Raw genomic sequence first — 19,870 nt, forward strand, 5'->3', positions numbered from 1 at the left:
GAAATCTGAGACCCAGAACTAAAAAAGTTGTAGCGCCCCTGTATTATTTATTTCTAATATTCAGAAACAATGTAAGTAAATATGTAAGCTGACCTTTTATTTATTTATTGAAGTTTACCATATCATACATAATGCTATATACATATCTACATATGTTACGAGCTATCTTCTCTAAAACATACGACAATTTTGGTAAACAAATGTTACAAAAAAAAATATACCTATATAAAATACAATAAAATACTAGTAAATTTTGGTTATCGTTAAGCAAAAAAAAATTCAGACACAGGCTGATCACCTACTTGTCTATTACTATTTAATATAATAATAATAAATTAGCCCCATTTATTCGTTGAACCCTTCCATCCATATTCCAAAAGATACACTTAAAATATTATACAAAAACATTTTTTTAAGACGACATTTTTTCTTGAAGATTCCATTGTAGGTACACCTCCAACTGGCTCCATCTCTCTCTATCTTGAACATTTTTCCCTTTTCCCGCCAACTTCTTAAAGCTCATCTTCGTCTACATATATAGAATCTATATACATAGAAATACTCATACGAATACTCGCGACATTTACTAGCCAAATACGCTGCTAGAGAAAAGCCCTGGTTTCTTTCTACTACAAAATTCAAAAAGCTACCATTAATACATACTCCAAAGTACATATTCAAATATTTAAGAATTTTATTTGTTTATTTAAAAGCTTGCCAACGATCGGCACACTGATACAAGAAAAATTAAATACAAGATTTATTGTGACAAGCACTTATAGGCAAACATAACATACACGAATAGATATAAAAAAATTAAATTACAAAAGCTAAAGGAAAATCGATTTCAAAGTGTGAGGGAAGCAACTATGGATATCCTAGCTAGTTTATCGAAATGCTCAATCTGGACCAAAACGCGTTCTTCTGAAAGGAAGGAAATGGGAAGTTGGGATGCCTGGGCTATCTCTATATCGGGGGTAAGAACTTGGACTTTTCCATGATTATCTGCAGTAGAAAATCTAGATATTATAAAAACTCGTTCAATTGGTGCAACGATTTCTGAGAAAGGAAACTACGTATTAAGCCGGCTAAACACTCGTGAGCCTTCAGTCATTGTAAATGTCCATAGGCACTTAACATCAGGTGAGCCTCCTGCACTCTTCTGGGGAAAAAACCGCGCGATAGAATTAATAATAATGATAGCCTTTTATTTCAGATGCTTTTACACTTATCTCATTATTTTTAGGTATCTGTGTGCCCTTTTTTGGCAAAGGCCTCCTCCAAATCCCGCCATTCCAGTCTGCACTGTGTCACTCTCTGCTATGTACCCGCAGTTTCCTTAATTTGGTCTACCTTCGAAGTTGTCTTCATCTTTTTCGTTTATTGGAAATAATTACTTGTATCGAATTCCTTGGTTCTCTTCTTAAGTGTTGCCTAGAAACCTCTTCAATTTACCATAGAATCTAAAAATACCGTACCAACATCCTTAGATAGGTTTTAAGCACCTGTAAATACCTATATGGTAAAGCAGCTGTATGGTAAATAGAATTCCTAGCTTTTTAACCTGTAAACGTAATTTTACAACGAAGCGTGAACATTTTTAGAAAAACAATGTTTATTTTATAATATCGTTGGCAATTGTTTAATGAATTTATTCTGAAGTTCCTGGAAATTAGTGTCTCCTTTACTGACCATTGTAAATATAAATATTTTAAATTTCGTAGACAGGAATACATTTATTTTTATGGCTCTGGCACGATTTGTGCATTAGCCAGCGTCAAGTATAGGATTTTTTTAAATTCGTGCTTGTCTTTAGAAATTCGACCGTGTCCTCCCCATGTACGGTTTACGGCACTCGCCCGGTACCGCACAACCCTCCCAAAGGCCGAGAACAAATTTAAATTAAATTAAAACTTGCCCTCAAACCGGGAATCGAACCCGGTACCCCTCAACTAGCTGACAGGAATACTTGTTTTAAAATCGCGAGTAAGACCTATTTGCTTTATTCAAGAAGAGAGCAGCAGTAGCCCGAAATGTAGTGCATGTAGATTTTGGACTTAGCGTTAAGCACGTACGTACGTACGTACGTATACGTTGAATACGAGAATCATACTTAACCGTATCCGTAGAAGATAAAAGTCCTTTTTTTATATAACAAACAAACGGGCAGGAGGCTCACCTGATGTTAAGTGTTACCACCCATGGATACTCACATTGCCAGAAGGATCGCAAATGCGTTGTCGGCCTTTCTAGTCACAGGCGATTCATGTACGTTAATGTAACGCCACTTGATACTCTCTACCGTGGGGCACTAGTTGCGTAAAGGAGGAACAAAGAGAAAGATTCGCCACTTATAAATACATCCTCCTGTAACAGTTTGTTTTGCAAGAACATACATATAGCGTAATTGCTATAGGTGTGTACTGTGTAACCTACCCACGAAGGATGGATGGCTAAGGTGTTCACTAGCCTTTAAAAAAAATAAAACGATCATTTAAACATATGACAAAACTAAAAAATAACACAGCGTTCGTTCACCCTTTCCATAAATGAAATAGTGAACATATTTTTACAATTTGCAAGCCGTTTGCGGTGTACAAAAGCAGGTGCCATGCCAGACCTCATACATATGCTCTGTAATCTGTGGATTGCGATTATCATCTTTAATCTATAGTTATATCTTTAATTTATTGATTCCTATTTTTTATTTAATGTATATTTAATATTGGCTGCATCCGTAATGGCGTTATGCGAAATTCGTTTTCTGAATGAATAATTATTATGTGGACGTAGTTAAAACAATTGCATATTTAAATAAATTATCATTTCGTTTGTTTACTTGTAAACAAATCAAAGAAAGCAATAAGGAAAATATGTCGCATATATTTTTCAACTACAGTAGTCGAGACTACTCAAAGCTTAGGCACGCGAGTGACGCGTGTTTCAACCACCTGTTGAACCCTCATTATATACAGGTTGATGTTTTTATTCCATTTTTCTATTGTCACCTGGCGCTATGCTCTTGTGGAATTAGTTGATTGAAGATTTACGTGGCATTTTGTTTTAAATAACTTTTACCTACGTATAATCAATACCATTGTATAATAATATTAACAAAATATAGACTTCTACAGATTTAGTATTTTGTATTTTTAAATATATAAGAAATAAAATAAATCAGTGGCGATACAACTTTTTAGGTCTGGGCCTCAGATTTCTGTATCTGTATGAAGGTCATTTGTCAATTCTAATAAGCAAGTAGGAGCCTTTGCCTGACAAACGCCGTTTCATCACGATGTTTCCCTTCACCGTTCGAGCGAATGTTAAATGCGCACATAGAAAGAAAGTCCATTGGTGCACAGCCGAGGATCGAACCTACGACCTCATGAGAGTCGATGAAGCCACTAGACTAACACTCGTCACTTGTTTTATACATAGCTATGTATTTTTCAGTAAATCGGAAATGATCACGATATAGAAATCATTATTTTTTGTTTGTGAATCAGTTAATGACAGTATTATTAAATCAGATTAATCCGAATAAATGTACTAGAATTGAAATAAGAATTACTTCATTTATAATAATAAAATATTTTTGCTTAACCTACTCATTAGGTGTACCTCGAGGGTATGAAACGAAATGATACTGTTATACAGTTAATAAGGGCATAACATGTAGAAAGCCTAATTAGAAATTGGTGGACAAAAAATTAAAGGAAAAATTTAATCTTATAAACAACAACCATTTATTTATTTATTGAAGCTTACCATATCATATAGAACTATATTTACAGTATATGGCACAAGCTATCTTTTCTAAATAGACTGGACTTTCTTTGTATGTGCACATTTAATATTCGCTCGATCGGCGAAGGAAAATATCGTGAGGAAACCGGCTTGCCTTAGACCCAAAATGTTGATGGCGTGTGTCAAACACAGACTTAGATTGACAAATGATCATTAAACAGAGAAATCTAAGACCCAGAACTAAAAAGGCTGTAGCGCCACGGTTTTATTTATTTTTAATACTCAGAAATAATAATTGTAAGCTGACCTTTTATTTATTTATTGAAGTTTACCACGTCATACAAAATGCTATATCTATCTACAGTATATGCAGGTCTATTACAATGTTTTCCTACATCATGTTTTATGAAAAACAAGTTAAAATGTTACTCATTAAAGTATCTTCGCTATATTTCTCTCATTATAACTTAAAATTTAATACAGAATAATAATAAAGAATAAAGAAAAATAACAAAAAAAGGAATAAGGTACTTTTTAAGTGTGTAATGTGTGTGTGGTAACTGACTCTTGCTCAGCATTATGCTGTGGAGTAGACGTGTTCCACAGAGCTGGTCATTCTGCCAGAGAACACAACAGTTAGTTTGCGCATCAGACGCAAAAAAAGAAAAATAATGTAATAATATTAATCAATAAAAAAATTACGTGTAATTAAAGAAGTCTTGGAAGATTCGTGTGTAAAACTATATAGTTAATAAAAAAAATATTACTAAGACTGATATAAGTAATAGATAAATATTTCTGGGCGGATTAAGAACTAGATTTCGTGGTTTGACCGAATTTGCATTCGGATCAAGTCGTTATATTTTTTAATATCAATTATGACTAACGATTAAAAAAAATGGAAATCACCTAGCCGTGTACTGTCAAGTTCGATTTATGGTTTCAATTATTATTTAATTGCGCAAGAACCCTTTATACAAGACACCTGCGTTTGCAATTTTCCCTTCGTAAACATTATGTATGTATAGGACGTTGCACTCTTTGTTATTAACGCTTAGGTCTGTTTCTTAGTAAAAGCTCAATGCTCATAAATGCAGCGAAAGTTTAATGACTAGTTGAAATACTATACAGCTATGACTTTGACGTAGGAATTATCTGCATCTTCTATCGCATTTATTAGTGGAGTTGTTCAGATTAATACCTGCGTCGGACGTCGAGGCAGAATACGAAATTCCACCGAGATACTCGACGTCCGTCGTTCCACAACTGAGCGTTTTTATGGCAGTATTGCCGCGCACCACCACTACGTGGAACCACTGATGTATTGCCGAACCAATTCGACTTAGGGTCCTTCAAGAAAAGAGGGTAGTAATTATTAAAACACTCGCGAGCCCTCTGGCATTGCGAGTGTCCATGGGCGGCGGTATCACTTGACAATGAGCCTCCTGCCCCCTGTTCTATAAAAAAAAACAAAATTGTTCATTCGATGCTGATATATTCCCCTTTTAATTTTTTATATTTAAAGTTTCTACTAAATACTAATGCTCTTTCGTTATTAGCAGCCTCTTCCTGGCTAAATATACCTTATATATAAACTAAGTTGAATTATTGGAACAAAAATACATATTCGTCTCTTTCATTAAGAATATATTTTTGCTGTAATGAAAAGAGACGGAAAAACATTTAAATTTTATTCTTTGTTGAGGCGGGTCGGTAGGCTTTGCGGGCCCCAAATTACGACCAATTCAAGATAATAGAGATGTTATCAGACCTATTTATCGGCCTCTTACGATAAGTACTAAAAAACAATGACTTCACTATAATTAGCTTTTCGTCGCGTCATATGTTGTTTAAACAATTTTTTTTTATTTCTTTAAGACCAACTCCAAAATTCACCAAAAAGTATTTACTAACAATTTCTTTATTGTATTTAAAAAAAGAAGCGCTTCAACGTCTTAGGTCTAGGCCACAGATTACTGTATCTGTTATCATTTCTCTTAATAGACAAGTAGGTGACACACCGCGCCGTGGATTTAGTCTATGACGATTTTTTCCTTCACTGTACGAGCGATTGTTAAATGCGTACATTGAAAAAGTGCAGGATCTCAGGATTGAGTGGCACATGCTGAAGTCTCTTCCCTCCACTGACCTACTGTTTTGTATTACAAAGAGAGTTATTGTATTAATCGATAGTAAATTTATTTATAAACAACCTCAGAAGAACCTATTAGGCTAATTTTTGGAGTTCAGTGCCATAAATCAATATATAATGTTTACTGTCATAAACTTTTTACATATATACTTTATCCCTAAAGAACCATGAAATATGTCAAAACAATGTCATTATGGTAGCGACATAATCTATTAATTAGGGGCCTCATAGCCTAGCGGTCTTATTAAGTGGCAGCAGCTAGGTGAGGGGTACTGGGTTCGATTCCCGGTTCGAGGGCAAGTTTTAATTTAATTTAAATTTGTTCTCGGCCTTTGGGAGGGTTGTGTGGTACCGGGCGAGTGGCTAAACCGTACATGGAGGACACGAATTTCTAAAGACAAGCACGAATTATAAAAAATCCTATACTTGACGCTGGCTAATGCACATATCGTGCCAGAGCCATAAAAAAAACCTATTAATTGGAAAGTTTCTGCCGACGTTCTGAAAACGTCTTCGATTGCACAAACGACACGTATTGAACATGACATTTAAAAAAAAGAAAATATTTCTGCAGCTACATGTTTGTTATATGTATATTTTTCTCATTAATAAGGATTAGTTTAAAAATACATTAATAACATTTATATTGAAAACTAATTATTCTCAAATTGCCCAATTAATCAGTTCGAATATACAAAAGTTATAAATATTACAAAATTTCAAGGCGCAGTCATTTTTATTTTTTCTTCTCGAATAGATTCATCACAGAAGGCGGCCGTCTGACACGACAAAAACTGTTTGAAAAACACTTTTTTAAAATGTAAAGTGTCTGGGGTTTTTTTAATGCTTGTGGTTTAAGTTAAAGGCGATTTGGTTGGATATTTATTAATAAAGTCAAAAGTTAAAGTTAAATCATTTATGTCAATTTAAAGGAATATTTAAAAAATTACTAGTTGCCCCTTCCAAAAGGTAGTTTTATATGCAGAAGAATGCGCAAGAAACTTCATACTTACTCTTTTAAAATAGTTTAATATATAAATAAATCGAGAGAAATATACTAAACCAAATGCGCTATTAAATTGTATAAAAGTTGTGATAAAGAAACCGGCCACTTTATTTGTAACAGTGGGATAAGTCTGAGTATTGTATGAGGTGTGCCTCCTGCCCGTTTGCCCCCTGTTCTATTAAAAAATAAAGAGACAAAGTGGAGATTCTAAAACGCGTTGGGCTCTCATATTTGTCACAAAAACATTTTAATTGACTTTGTCTATAGTAATTGTATGTACCTTTCACATAAATTATCAAATCAATGTACACAAAATATTATTAAAACTATTTTAAAAGAGGAGTATGCAGTTTTTTGCCCATTCTTCCAGTGGAGAAACCACATGAAACTTTCTTTTTGGAAGGGGCAACTTAAGTCATTTTTTTATAATATTTTTAACTAGACTTGACTACATTTAGTCCATGTCAATATGTTTATCATTAGTACACGACCTGCGACGGAGTGAAGGGCTCCATCAAATTCATCCACTTCTTTCATCCTCACCAACATTTTTCAATCTTTCCCCGCTATTAAATTGACTTTGTGATAGCTGAGATGATTTATTTATATACAAATATTGGATTAGGACACAATTGCGTTTATAATGAATGAATAAAAAGTATACACAAATTACTTAAGGAAGATTTTTCTCTCCTTTTTTTTGTTAGACGAAATTCTCTGAAATTATTCTCTGAGCTAGACGTGGATTGCGAAAATCTTTTAGGGCACAAATGAATGAACTAAGCCTATAAATTGTACCACACCTCCAAAGTACGGGCACCTCAATTTCGGGTGTACGTTTGTTCGCCACCGAGCACTATCCAAATTGAATGACATTCCATTTGCATAACCATTAAGAATTGTTTGTTTACGTCTTGACCTAAGGGCACTGGGCTTTCGGTACATTGAATATTGATTTTTAACAGGTATTTACGGATTAAAATTCCACGTTATTTTACAAATAGAATCTTCATTTACATAACTTAAAGTTTCATGTATAATGTTTTTAAAATAAAAAGTTGATCAAAGGGAGATTATCCAAAGGTCTTGGGGTGAGATTCTAAATTATATAAAATAAATCAATCAGTGGCGCTACTCAGATTTTTGTATTTGTTACATGATCATTTGTCAATCTAATAGGCAAGTAGGTGATCCGCCTCTTGTGACACACGCCGTCGACTTTTGGGTCTAAGGCAAGCCGGTTTCCTCACGATGTTTTCCGTACACCGTTCGAGCGAATGTTAAATGCACACATAGAAAGAAAGTCCATTTGTATACAGCCGGGGATCGAACCTACGGCTTCAAGAATGAGAGTCGCACGCTGAAGCACTGCTCTGCAAAAAGAAAAATACAAATATCCTTATTCATTATAAAAATGCATTACAATGTGTAAGATTTGCTAACCCTTTTAAGTAAGAAATATCATGTATGCCTTTTTAAAAGCTACTTATAATCAAAGGGGAAAGCTCTGTGTGTTTTTAAAATTATATTTAAGACGTACCTGACGGAAGTTATTGGCTGAGATCGTAAAGCTCTTCCAATGGATGTATGGCCAAAATAGCCTTATACGGTTTATACGTAATAATCTCGTCTTGAGCGCTGTTAAATGCGTCAAACTTTATACAGGGAATATGGTTTGACAGCTATTGAATCTTGATTTAAGTTTGATTGACGTTCAAGTGTCACCAAATCTCGAATGTCAAAATCCAACACTTCACATTTGTAGTCATAGACACTCGAAGTCGAACATAGTCTGTGCCAAGTTTATGCAAAGTAATGTTGATGGGCGACTTGTGCGAGACTATATGTGCGAATAGTAAAATATTGTTAAAGTATTTTCACAAAAAATGTGAACTAAATACAATAATAACTCTAAAATTAAAATTTCTCTTTTATCAGTAAAAAAACTACTTTTGATAGTAACATTCTCCTTTCAATTCTTAACTCTTCAATTGTTTCTTGTAGTATATAAATATGCTACGACTACTTTATTACATTTATCTATCTTATAAATTATTATATATATCTTCTTATATCTCATAGATTATTAAAAAGTTTTCTCTGTAATACCAAAAACAAAGAAGCCAGACGTAACGAATGTTGACAAGAACAATGTTTACGAATACGATTATTTCCACTTAGCTAACCCGCAATTCGGCTTAGTAATCTTTGCGTAGAGATGTGGGGTCTCTCTGCATCGTCTACCGCAATTACCACGAAACATGTTCAGAGTTGTTCGGATTAATACCTGCAGCTGAGATTCATCATCGGACGTCGAGGCAGAATACGAAATTCAACCCGTAACACCACGACGTCCGTCGTTCCACAACTGAGCGTTTTTTAAGGCAATATTGCCGCGCACTATGTGGAACCAGCTAAAGTATTTCCGAACTAATTCGACTTATCCTTCAATTCTTAAATTTCCGGAAATTCACTTGCGAGCCTGGCTTTGTAAGTGTCTATGCCGCCGTATCACTTCACATCAGATGAGCAAGCAATAATTAATAAAAACAAAAATAAAATACTAACCATTTTGCATTTAAAAATTCGATGTTCCCATGAGAGTGAGCAGATGAAAAATTACCCAATAACATGCCACCATAAATCAGATATAATTCCGAAATTAAAATGTATCCTAACAAATCGATAACTACGAAGGGATTAACAATAGTTGATAGTTATTAATTTAGATATGGACTGTTAATATGAGCCATTTACAAAACCAGATTAAGGCGATGAGGTCACGGCCGAAGACCTCTATTTAATCAAGTATAGCCGTTTGATAAATTAAAGGAAACGCACCATGGGCGCGTGCAATTGGAAATTATTAATCGATTTCATAACAATGTGTTTCGATTCACCTTAAAATGGTAGAATTTGTTATACATCAAGCAGAAGAGGTAATAAAAATATATTTTTTTATGTAGAAAAGGGCTGGAGGCTCATCTGATGTTAAGTGATACCCATGGACACTCAGATTGCCAAAGAGCTCGCAAGTGCGTTCCCGCCCTTTTAGGAATTGGTTCTTTTCTTTCCTAAGTCCAATTGGTTCGGAAATACTTCATTATGCAGCTTGTTCTGGCTTAAAAACGGCTAAGGTCATTTGTAGGCGCGTTTACACTTACATTGAGACGTTCCCGAGTTTCTAAGATTTAATATAGCAGAAATATTATATATTTTAGTAATATCAAAACGGCAGTTCTTGACGATAAATGGCTTATAATCAACTTTATAAAAGAAATGATTGCCCTTATAAGCGAGGTCTAGGCATTTTTTTAAATAAATAGTAACCATGGTTACAATATTATCGTAAGTTTTTGTTTTATATTGCCTGCTATTTATTTATAATAGAGTAGCATATAGCAATAGCAGTTATTATACGGCAACCATCGCGCAGCTTTGGCGCGAATCGTGACTTGTGTATGCTTTTTAATAACGATTGTTAGCCATCACTGATAGCTGTTAATGGTACAATAAAAACTATACGTGAGAAATGGGTAGATAATTAGGGTTGCCAGTTTTTTTAGACCTCACCTTACCTATGAATTGCACCACCGTATTCTTCAGATTTTGCCCCTAGCGACTGTTCCTGTACTCTGATGGTCGCATGATGGTCGCTGGAAAATTGATGATGAAGAAGTAATCACTTATATACGTACTATAAAAATTGTCTATCAATTCATCATATTTTATCTAAGAGATCTGTTAGACTATGAACTTTTCAGCCCACATATTACAAAGTTAAAAGTAACTTTAGACATATTTATCTTTGTGCCATGTTTGTTCTTAGTCATCAGTAGGTAATAGATAACTTCGATCATAGACAATGATATAGACTATAATGCGTGCGTTTGAGTTTTAACTGTTCACTTCAATTTTCTGTCAAAAATGTATTTATATGAATAGTGGTAGTCTGGCTAATGAAAGAAGATAACGAAAAAACGCAGCAAATTCAAAAAAAAATAGTATGGTATCCCTTAAAGTTTGATATATTTTGTAGATTAAACTTACTTGTTACTTGATTTTTTTTTTACATTGATAGTAACTGTATTTCTATGAAATTAAATACTATACATATTTAGTCTTTTGCTATTGATACTAAAAATGACTAGCATTGCATGGAAAACTAAAACTATATTTATTATAAAACACAACTTTAAACACAACTTGAAATGAAATATTCTATGAAACTAAACAAAGTTTAGGCTATTATACCTGTTAACTATTCGGAAAAAATATATAATAGAAATAAAAATGAGTAATTGCATGAAGTATCAAAACAATAAATCATACTAACCTAAGAAATTCATTAACCAAACTCTATCTATTTTCATTTTAAGTTTAGAAATTAAAATTGTGCTAGACTTGTTAATTTTAATTTAATCATCATTTTTAACTCAGAAGGTTATCATGACGTATCACTTCCGCATGACTCTAGTCTTGTCTATGACCTCGTACGCGCTCGTAAAACTATTATTCGCAAGTTAACATTGGGACAGATGTCTGACCGCCCTTGACTTCATAACACAAGTTACCTTATCTGTATTTTTATTAAAAAACGAGGAAGAATAAATAGTAGGTATGAGGTATGAGGAAAAGAGCGAGAAAGAGTGATTAAATCGTATTCCGAATACAAAATTCGCGGTAATAGATGGCGTTGATACCAACATTTAAGCTCATATGTCATATGTCAAATAGTCGTCTGTCAAGTTTGACGGTTTGTTGCTGGCGATCTTTGCAAATAACTTAATAATTTCCTTTGTAATCTATGTCATTTTCAAGATAAACACATATTTTCTATACATGGTACAGTTTACTATAGAAAAAATGCCGTAAATATATGCAATTTTATATAACTGTCATACAATATTAATCGACCGTGATTACGTGAAATGCTCCATTAATATTAAAGAAAATATAAAAACTCGGTTAGAATTGTATAATCGTATTACTGGCTTATATTAATGTGATGTAGCGTTTTGACAACCGTTTAAAAATAGAACGCCCCGACTCATTAAGCCCTCATGAAGCAGAAATGGCTTCTGGCACTTCAGACAAAGTTTTCACATACATATATCCAAATAAGACCTGTCTTAGAAGCTCAAATGATCTATGGTTACCATTTTTTACTCCCAATAAATAAAATCATACTATAAGTTTTAATTACTTAAATAAAAGTTGTCTGGACGAAGTCGATCGAAAGCAAGAAGGCCGCCAGTTCCCCTCCTTTTCGAAGTGTTAATAAATAAATAAAAAATGTTTTTCTTTACTTCAAACTGACACTGATAACTGATAAGGAAAGAATACACGACAGCTATTTACTTATAAATCATCGTCTTCTAAATCATTGCAAAACTCTAAAAAGTTAAATTAGGAAGCTAAGTATATGCGTAACTAAAAGCAAATGTTCAATGTTAAAATTTCATTTGGTAATCTGAATGCTACAGATTAAAAATACAGTACAAATAATATTGATTTCGTCTGAAGCACCCGCTCAAGTATAAAAAGAAGAAATGGAGCCAAACGATCGTGTCCGCGTCCCATCGCCACACCGTTCTATATTTGAATTTGACAAGTCAATCCAATTTTGTCTCTGGTTTTTTTAGCCGCCATGTTTGTATTCTTGCATTATGTAACGGTAATATTTTAAGCATATCTAGACAAACTTTTAGTTAATTGTTACTATTTGACAGATTTACGGGTTCTGTCAAAGATAATTTGTCTATGATATATCATATAAAACCAATTAGTTACGTAAAGTTGATAGAGGACTTAATTATGTAAGTAAGTTTAAAGTATTTTGAAATTGTCTTTATCACATTGTCGACATACATTTACTAAATTTAATTTATTTTAAATCGAAACTAGTAGGTATATGTTGCATTTTAAACTCAATGTTTGGAAAAAATCACGCCTTTTTCCAAATAATCTTTTGCGAAATAAGAATTCCTTGGATTAATATTTCTTATGAATATAAAAATTTAAAATCCACGATAAGCGGACATAACATGAATGGCTTGAAGAATTTACGACACGTGCTAAAAACAATTTATAAAGCGTAACCGAGATCCGTGAACGAAAAAATTAAATACGTCTGAGCAATATAATATATGAATGAAATGATTACATACTTACAATGTTGTTTGTTGTTTTGTTTTTCCTAAGACATTGCGTAAATACGCCAAAGAGCGTTTAAACTGAAATCAGCGCTTTGGCTAGATTGCTTCGCTGGGAATCAAACCAACGAACATTTTATTAACAAGCATTGAAGCTTATAATGTAAAAAAAAATGTTTGTCTAAAGCTTCTTCGCGGAGTGACACATTCGCACAAGACTTTTAAAGCTCTCTCTAATTACGTCAAAATCATATTCTACTAGCTTTACCCCGCGATTTTAAATTAATAGTAGCATGATGTATGTAGAGAATAGAGATATAACCGAAAATATATACATGTATATAATAATAATAAAAACTTTATTGATGACAAAAGGGTTGTGATATATGAGCAGTGTTGGACTAGTGGCATCAGCATGCGACTCTCATCCCTGAAGTTGTAGGTTCGATCCCCGGCTGTGCTGGACTTTCTTTTTTGCGTTTAACATTTGCTCGAACGGTTAACTGAAAAGAAAACATCGTGAGGTAACTGGCTGGCCAGCTGATCAGCTACTTGCCTATTAGATTGACAAATGATCATGAACGAAACACAAATTTGAGACCCAGACCTAAAAACGTTGTAGCGCCACTGATTTATATTTATTTTATACACCTGAGAATAGCGCAAACTTTATTTTTATTAATAATATATTTAAGATAAACATCTGTTCTAATTAACTAGAAGTAATTTATTAACATCTTATATGATAATAGATTACGTAGATAAAAATAATATAGTACACTTTAGGCTAGACAAACTAGGGTTCAACTAACTTATAATTATCTAATTAAAGTCATTTGTAAGCGCAATACAAGGTTATATGTTATATCGCTTTGTAAAAACATTATTATTTCAGACAAAGTTTTTAATTGTTTCTTTATTGCTGCATATGTTAGTGTAAATGTATAACGATTTTTATGTTATTAATAGCTGTTCGCGAACGTCGCCTTAATATGATTTTACTTAGCCTAACTTTTTAGTAGCGACATATTATGGAAAATTTTGCTTTGCTACCCCATAGTACGCTTTTCCGAAATTAAAACTGCTTTATAAGCTTTTCCCTGCAATTTTTCTCTTCATAAAAACCTTCCTCAGAGTTCTTTACTTGGTATTAGATAATCGGAAGCGCTCAGCGCAATGGTTGGATCCTGGCCAGCCAGCCAAATCCTGCCCCAAGCGAAAATTAACCCCAAAAAAGTTACTTGTAAGCGTTTGGTGGACTAGTGCCGGTATTGTTAATTGCAGTTTTCTCAAATCTGGCCAGACTATTACGGCTGATGTCTATTGTCAGCAATTGCAAACCATGATGGAAAAGCTAGCGGCTAAACAACCTAGACTGGTCAATCGCTCCACGCCACTGCTACTTCACGACAACGCTAGACCACATACTGCACAACAGACGGCTACCAAATTAGAAGAGCTTCAATTGGAATTTCTAAGACATCCTCCGTACTCCCCGGACCTTGCTCCAACAGATTACCATTTTTTTCGAAATTTGGACAACTACTTGCAAGGGAAAAAATTTAACTCTGATGGGGCAGTCCAAATCGCCTTCACAGATATTATTGATTCCCGTCCGACTGTTTTTTTTAGTAAAGGGATCAATGAACTACCTATGAGATGGCAAAAGTGCATAGAAAACAATGGTTCATACTTTGATTAATTAAATATATTATATTTAAAAATATTCGACCTTTTGTTCCTCCCATACAAAACGCCAATTTCATATGTAAGGACCTAATATTTTATACATTTTTATATATTTTATTTGAAATATATGACCACATAATATATCCTATATTCTTAACAAAGTTGCATTATTCTTATAACATTCGGATTCCTACTAACTCATGAATTATAATATTACTAGCAACGGATCATTACAATATTCTAATAATTTATAAATTGATTTTCCTTAGAAAATATAGGTATTATGAACAGTCAAGGAAACGGGCTAATTATGTGTGGCGCCTAGTAAATGATGCAGGCCTGTCATTGCAGTCAAGGCGCTTCTGTTTGTATGTATATTGTTTATTTTAGGCAAATAAATGAATTGCGTTCGTCTATTACCTCTTAACAAATCGGCATGGCAATCTCGCTCTTACAACTTGATTACTAAAATCGATGAAAAATTGATATGTTCAACAGTCAAGTTACCGTAACTTTGTTTATCATGCTCTTAATGAGGTTTAAGTTTTCATTTAGTTTTGGTAATTACTAATTATCTTAATATATTTAAATTACGTGTCACGTTGTTTGTCCGCTATGGACTCCTAAACTACCGAACCGATTTCAATCAAATTTGCACACCGTGTACAGTTTGATCTAACTTAAAAGATAGGCTAGCTTACATCTTAATTTATACCCGCAATATTATGTTATTGCAAATTATTTTTTTATAATTTGACACAATTCTAATAGATGGCGCTGTGTTGAAAGTACCAACGTTTCACATAAGCTACAATTTAATGGCATAACCACCAACAAAGCATGGTGGTCCCCATGACTGGTGCTCTCCTACCGTTTCCCTTGAATAGTTTACTACTATGTAATATAAAAGAAACTTTAGCCACAGCAACGCTTGGCCGAGTCTGCTAGTGTTCTAATATAATTGATGTGTATGTGTGTTAAATTTGTGATGTCATAATTTCTTCTATTTTTTAGGCATGTATCACATTGTTTTTAAATGAAAGAACGTATAAATAAATAAAAATTCCTTGACACGTTTAGGCAACATCTGGAAGAAAAGAGGAATTGGTATCAAAACCATAATAAGACTGATACGGGCTCTAGTGTTCCCTATCTTCCTGTATGGAGTAGATACTGGCTGGCTCGAGAACGGTAAAGGATCGATGCCTTTGAGATGTGGTACTGGCGGCGAATGCTCAGACTTGGGCTGCCGATTAAGAGAGATTTCCTCTTAATCAGAATTGTTCGTGGACCTGCAGCTGAGTTTCATCACCGAACGTTGAGGCAGAATACGAAATTCCACCCGTATCATCACGATGTCCGTCGTTCCACAATTGAGTGTTTTTAGTGGAGTTTGCCCACTATAGTATCTCCGAACCAATTCGACTTACGGTATTTCAAGAAAAGAGCGTAGGTACCAATTCTTAAAAGGCAGGCAACGCACTCACGAGCCCTCTGGCATTGAGAGTATCCGTGGCGGTATTTAAAAAAAAATATTTCTAAAAAGACATCAAATATTTTCCAGCTAGAAGCAGTATTTATCATTACTTATTATTTATCATTATTATTTGTTTCACTCCGTTAACTTTCTTAATTTATTTTTTGTTATTAATTACTTAAGATGTCTTGTGGAACATGATGTACCTAATGGTTGCAGGTCCATACAAACATTTTGCAAAACAAAAAACTTGGCGATTAAAAAGAGTAGCGGAGAGTTTATTGGCAGTTCTTCTCATCAGGCGTACCCTTGATTTGAGAACTGGCAGTAAATGTAAAATTAGAAGCATTTAATATGTATTGCTCGCTGGGACAACACAAAAGATGGAGAACGGGTGAAAAATAATAATGAGCTAAACGTCATTCCTCTATCCTTGTTTTGTTTGATGGAGTCTTGACTCTTGGGCCGTGGGGTGTTTACAGCTAATTAAAGATTTAAGTTGGCGCCTGGGTAAGTACCTCTGATATTGTCTATTACTCCAGAGCTGGGGCTTTCCTTGTTCAGCTGAAAGCATGCTAAAGCATGAAAATACGGTCTCTCATAAGTTAACCAATTTATTATTTATAGTATATTTCACGACGGCGAAGGCCAAGGTTGTTTGCGATACCAAGGGCTGGTTCTGAACCAGTCTGTTGCACAGATCCCCGGTATCAAAGACGTTGCGCCTACTGAATGCTGTTTCCGACACTATCGACATGTTCGCAGAGTGAATTCACAGTAACGATACTGTGTATATTATGTTTAATATTATATTTTATTTTTTCTCGACATTATCGTATTGGCATAGTCGGTAATGTATTTCTGTATATAAATCTATATATATAAAAATGAAACCCGTTTCACGACATAACATGAAAACGGCTTGACCGATTTGTCTGATTTTTTTTAATAATATTCCTTGAAGTACGAGGATGGTTCTTACGGAGAAAAATAAAAAAAAAATTGAGTGAAAAAGTCTAAAAACAACACTTTTCTATATTCCCATACAAAATATTCGTATAATAATAATACTTAAGTCATTTTGAACTTTAATACTATATCATAGAGTTCAAGTGTGAGTGGAGGTGTTCCGGGAAGGTAAATTTTTATTTTTGACATAATATTATATTTGTTGTCTTATCAACTTTCTTTTTTTATCTTACTAGCTAGACCGGTGTCCCGAATAGCAGAATAAGTATTTAAACAAATAAAGAATCGACTGTTAGGCGGTACGATGTTCGCCAGGCCAGCTAGTTTTAAATAAAAAAGTTTATAAAGCGTCTTGTCACATTATTATAACGGATCCAAGTGAGTAATACGTTTCCACTAAATCCTATTTACTATATTGTATTGTTTCCAGTGATGGAGATTGCAATCAAAATAATAAATAATACTTGTCATGGTAATAATATGCTTGATCGTGACTAGATTTACACTTACGTACACCAGGGTCGTATTAAGTTATAATTACAAATAAAACGATGAATACCTTTGGTAAAATTTTGTAGTAGACGGCAGATAACTTACCTGATTAACTTGTGTTGCCGGCCATTTTGTTTAATTTATTTGGCACTAACTAGTAATATACTAATAACGACAACGTGGTATAAACTATACAAGAAGAATTATTTCATAATCCAACAGCTAATATAAATGATATATAACAAAAAACAATTATATTAAAGATAAAGCCTAAGATGGAATTCATAATATATACAAAAAGTTGCTTTAACGAAAGAATAAAATCAATAAAAATTATATTATTTAACATTTAACTAAGTAATACCTAACTGTGCTGTGTGATGGTGTGAAAGTGAGGGTGTGCTTATGATGCAAGTGATTTAGCTATGGTTATTCATAATACTCCGCGATAGCTTAAACAAGTCAACGCTTAAATAGTGGTCCGGGCTGCGCGATACAAAACTGAGTTTTTTGCTTAGTTGGTGTTGATGTGAAGAAGTTGAAACAAAGCACGTTCACGATTATTACTGATTAGGATGGGAATGGATAAGCTCCAGTACAGTTACTTTCCACGAATTATATCCAATTTATTAAGACATCTCCAGAATTGAAAAAAACTTTAACAGCGAGTTAAGTTCGATGGTGATTATTGTATGGATATGTTCAGATATATGTTAAATAACACTTTGTTTGAAGCTGGGTAACAACTGGCTTTAATTGTTTAAAACATGAGCTTATAACTAAGATAACATTAGGGGTTGTGACACTTATGTTATTGGACATTATCGGAAACGAGAATGTTAAATTACAATTTATGAGTGTGGTAAAAACTAAAGGGCTCATATTGGCTTCAAATATGCGATGATTGTTTAATTATTAACTAAAATATAAATATATGTAACATAACTAATAGATTACATAACTAGCGACAGATTGTTTTTATACGTTTGGAATGGTTTGCGATCAGAAATCTAATCTTGGGACTTAAATGGGCCATGTTTAAATACAATTTTGAAATTCTAAAAATACCGAAATACGAAATACCCAATGTTAATGTAATACTAATATTTTTTTCGATGGTTCCAGAAAGTACACGACGAGCGACTCGACGCCAGAGTTGATTCAATGCTGGAAGAAGGCTTAGTCCAGGAGCTTTTGAATTTTCACGAGTGTCACAACAAACAAAGAATGAAAGATGGAAAGTATGTTCATAATTATATACCAGTAACGGACATATACAGAAATAATAACATAAATAATCTGATAGGTATTCAGGATATTTTTAAAGCTATAGATTCAATTTAACACCTTTATGTTATTAAGAATTGAATTTGTTTTATATTGGTAAAACTCGGTTTGAGGCGGTCGGCTTATTTGAAAATATCGAATATCTAATAGCCCTTAAAAGGTAAACAAATATGGCGACCGGGCAACGTCCTCAGAAGTGTATCTGCGGTTTCATCCACGCTCGTATGACATACGTCTATTTTTATAGAGAAACGTTTTGGTACTTTTTGGAATCTATAATAATACCCAGTTTGTTTTAATTTATGATGAAAATAATATAAGAATACTAGCTGATCCGGCAAACGCCGTTTTTCCATGTATATCATTTATAATAAAAAATAGGGGTTGATCGTAGAGGGGTGAAAATTAGGGGTTGTATGTATTTTTTAATGCTGTATCATAAAAAAATAAAGAATAATTTATTTATCTAAATTCAAAAATAAAATAGGGGTGGACTACCCTTAATATTTAAGGGGATGAAAAATAGATGCTGTCCGATTCTCAGATATACCCAATGTGCACACAAAATTTCATGAGAATCGGTCGAGCCGTTTCAGAGTTTAACCACAAACACCGCGACACGAGAATTGTATATATTAAATTTACGAACTGATGGTAAGTTTTGAATTATATCCTATATAGATTAATATAGGATCCCTACTAAAACTACAATATTGTTACCCAAGGTGAAAAAAAAATGCCTATAAAATATCTTTCATCACATGCGCTGCGAAAACTATTGATGATAGAACAAAAAAAAAGGGTGCGTGTACTTATGTACGCGCGTAAGAAGTTATACTTCTTTGGCATTATTAAAAATAGTTTTTGATTGCATGCAAATAATTAATTACAATTAA

The 19,870-nt window shown here is 33.6% G+C and overlaps 1 protein-coding gene across 1 annotated transcript in view; it reads left to right on the plus strand.

Annotated features, from left to right (window-relative positions):
* The window catches only part of LOC125048576 (tRNA dimethylallyltransferase), a 185,126-nt gene that overhangs the window by 159,771 nt on the left and 5,485 nt on the right, over positions 1–19,870 (plus strand). The window contains exon 5 of the mRNA XM_047647315.1: positions 18,813–18,928. Within this exon, the coding sequence (XP_047503271.1) occupies positions 18,813–18,928 (116 nt within the window). The remainder of the gene's footprint in view (positions 1–18,812; positions 18,929–19,870) is intronic.

This window comes from Pieris napi, chromosome 4 (assembly GCF_905475465.1).
Source record: "Pieris napi chromosome 4, ilPieNapi1.2, whole genome shotgun sequence".
NCBI classification, from domain to species: Eukaryota; Metazoa; Arthropoda; class Insecta; order Lepidoptera; family Pieridae; genus Pieris; species Pieris napi.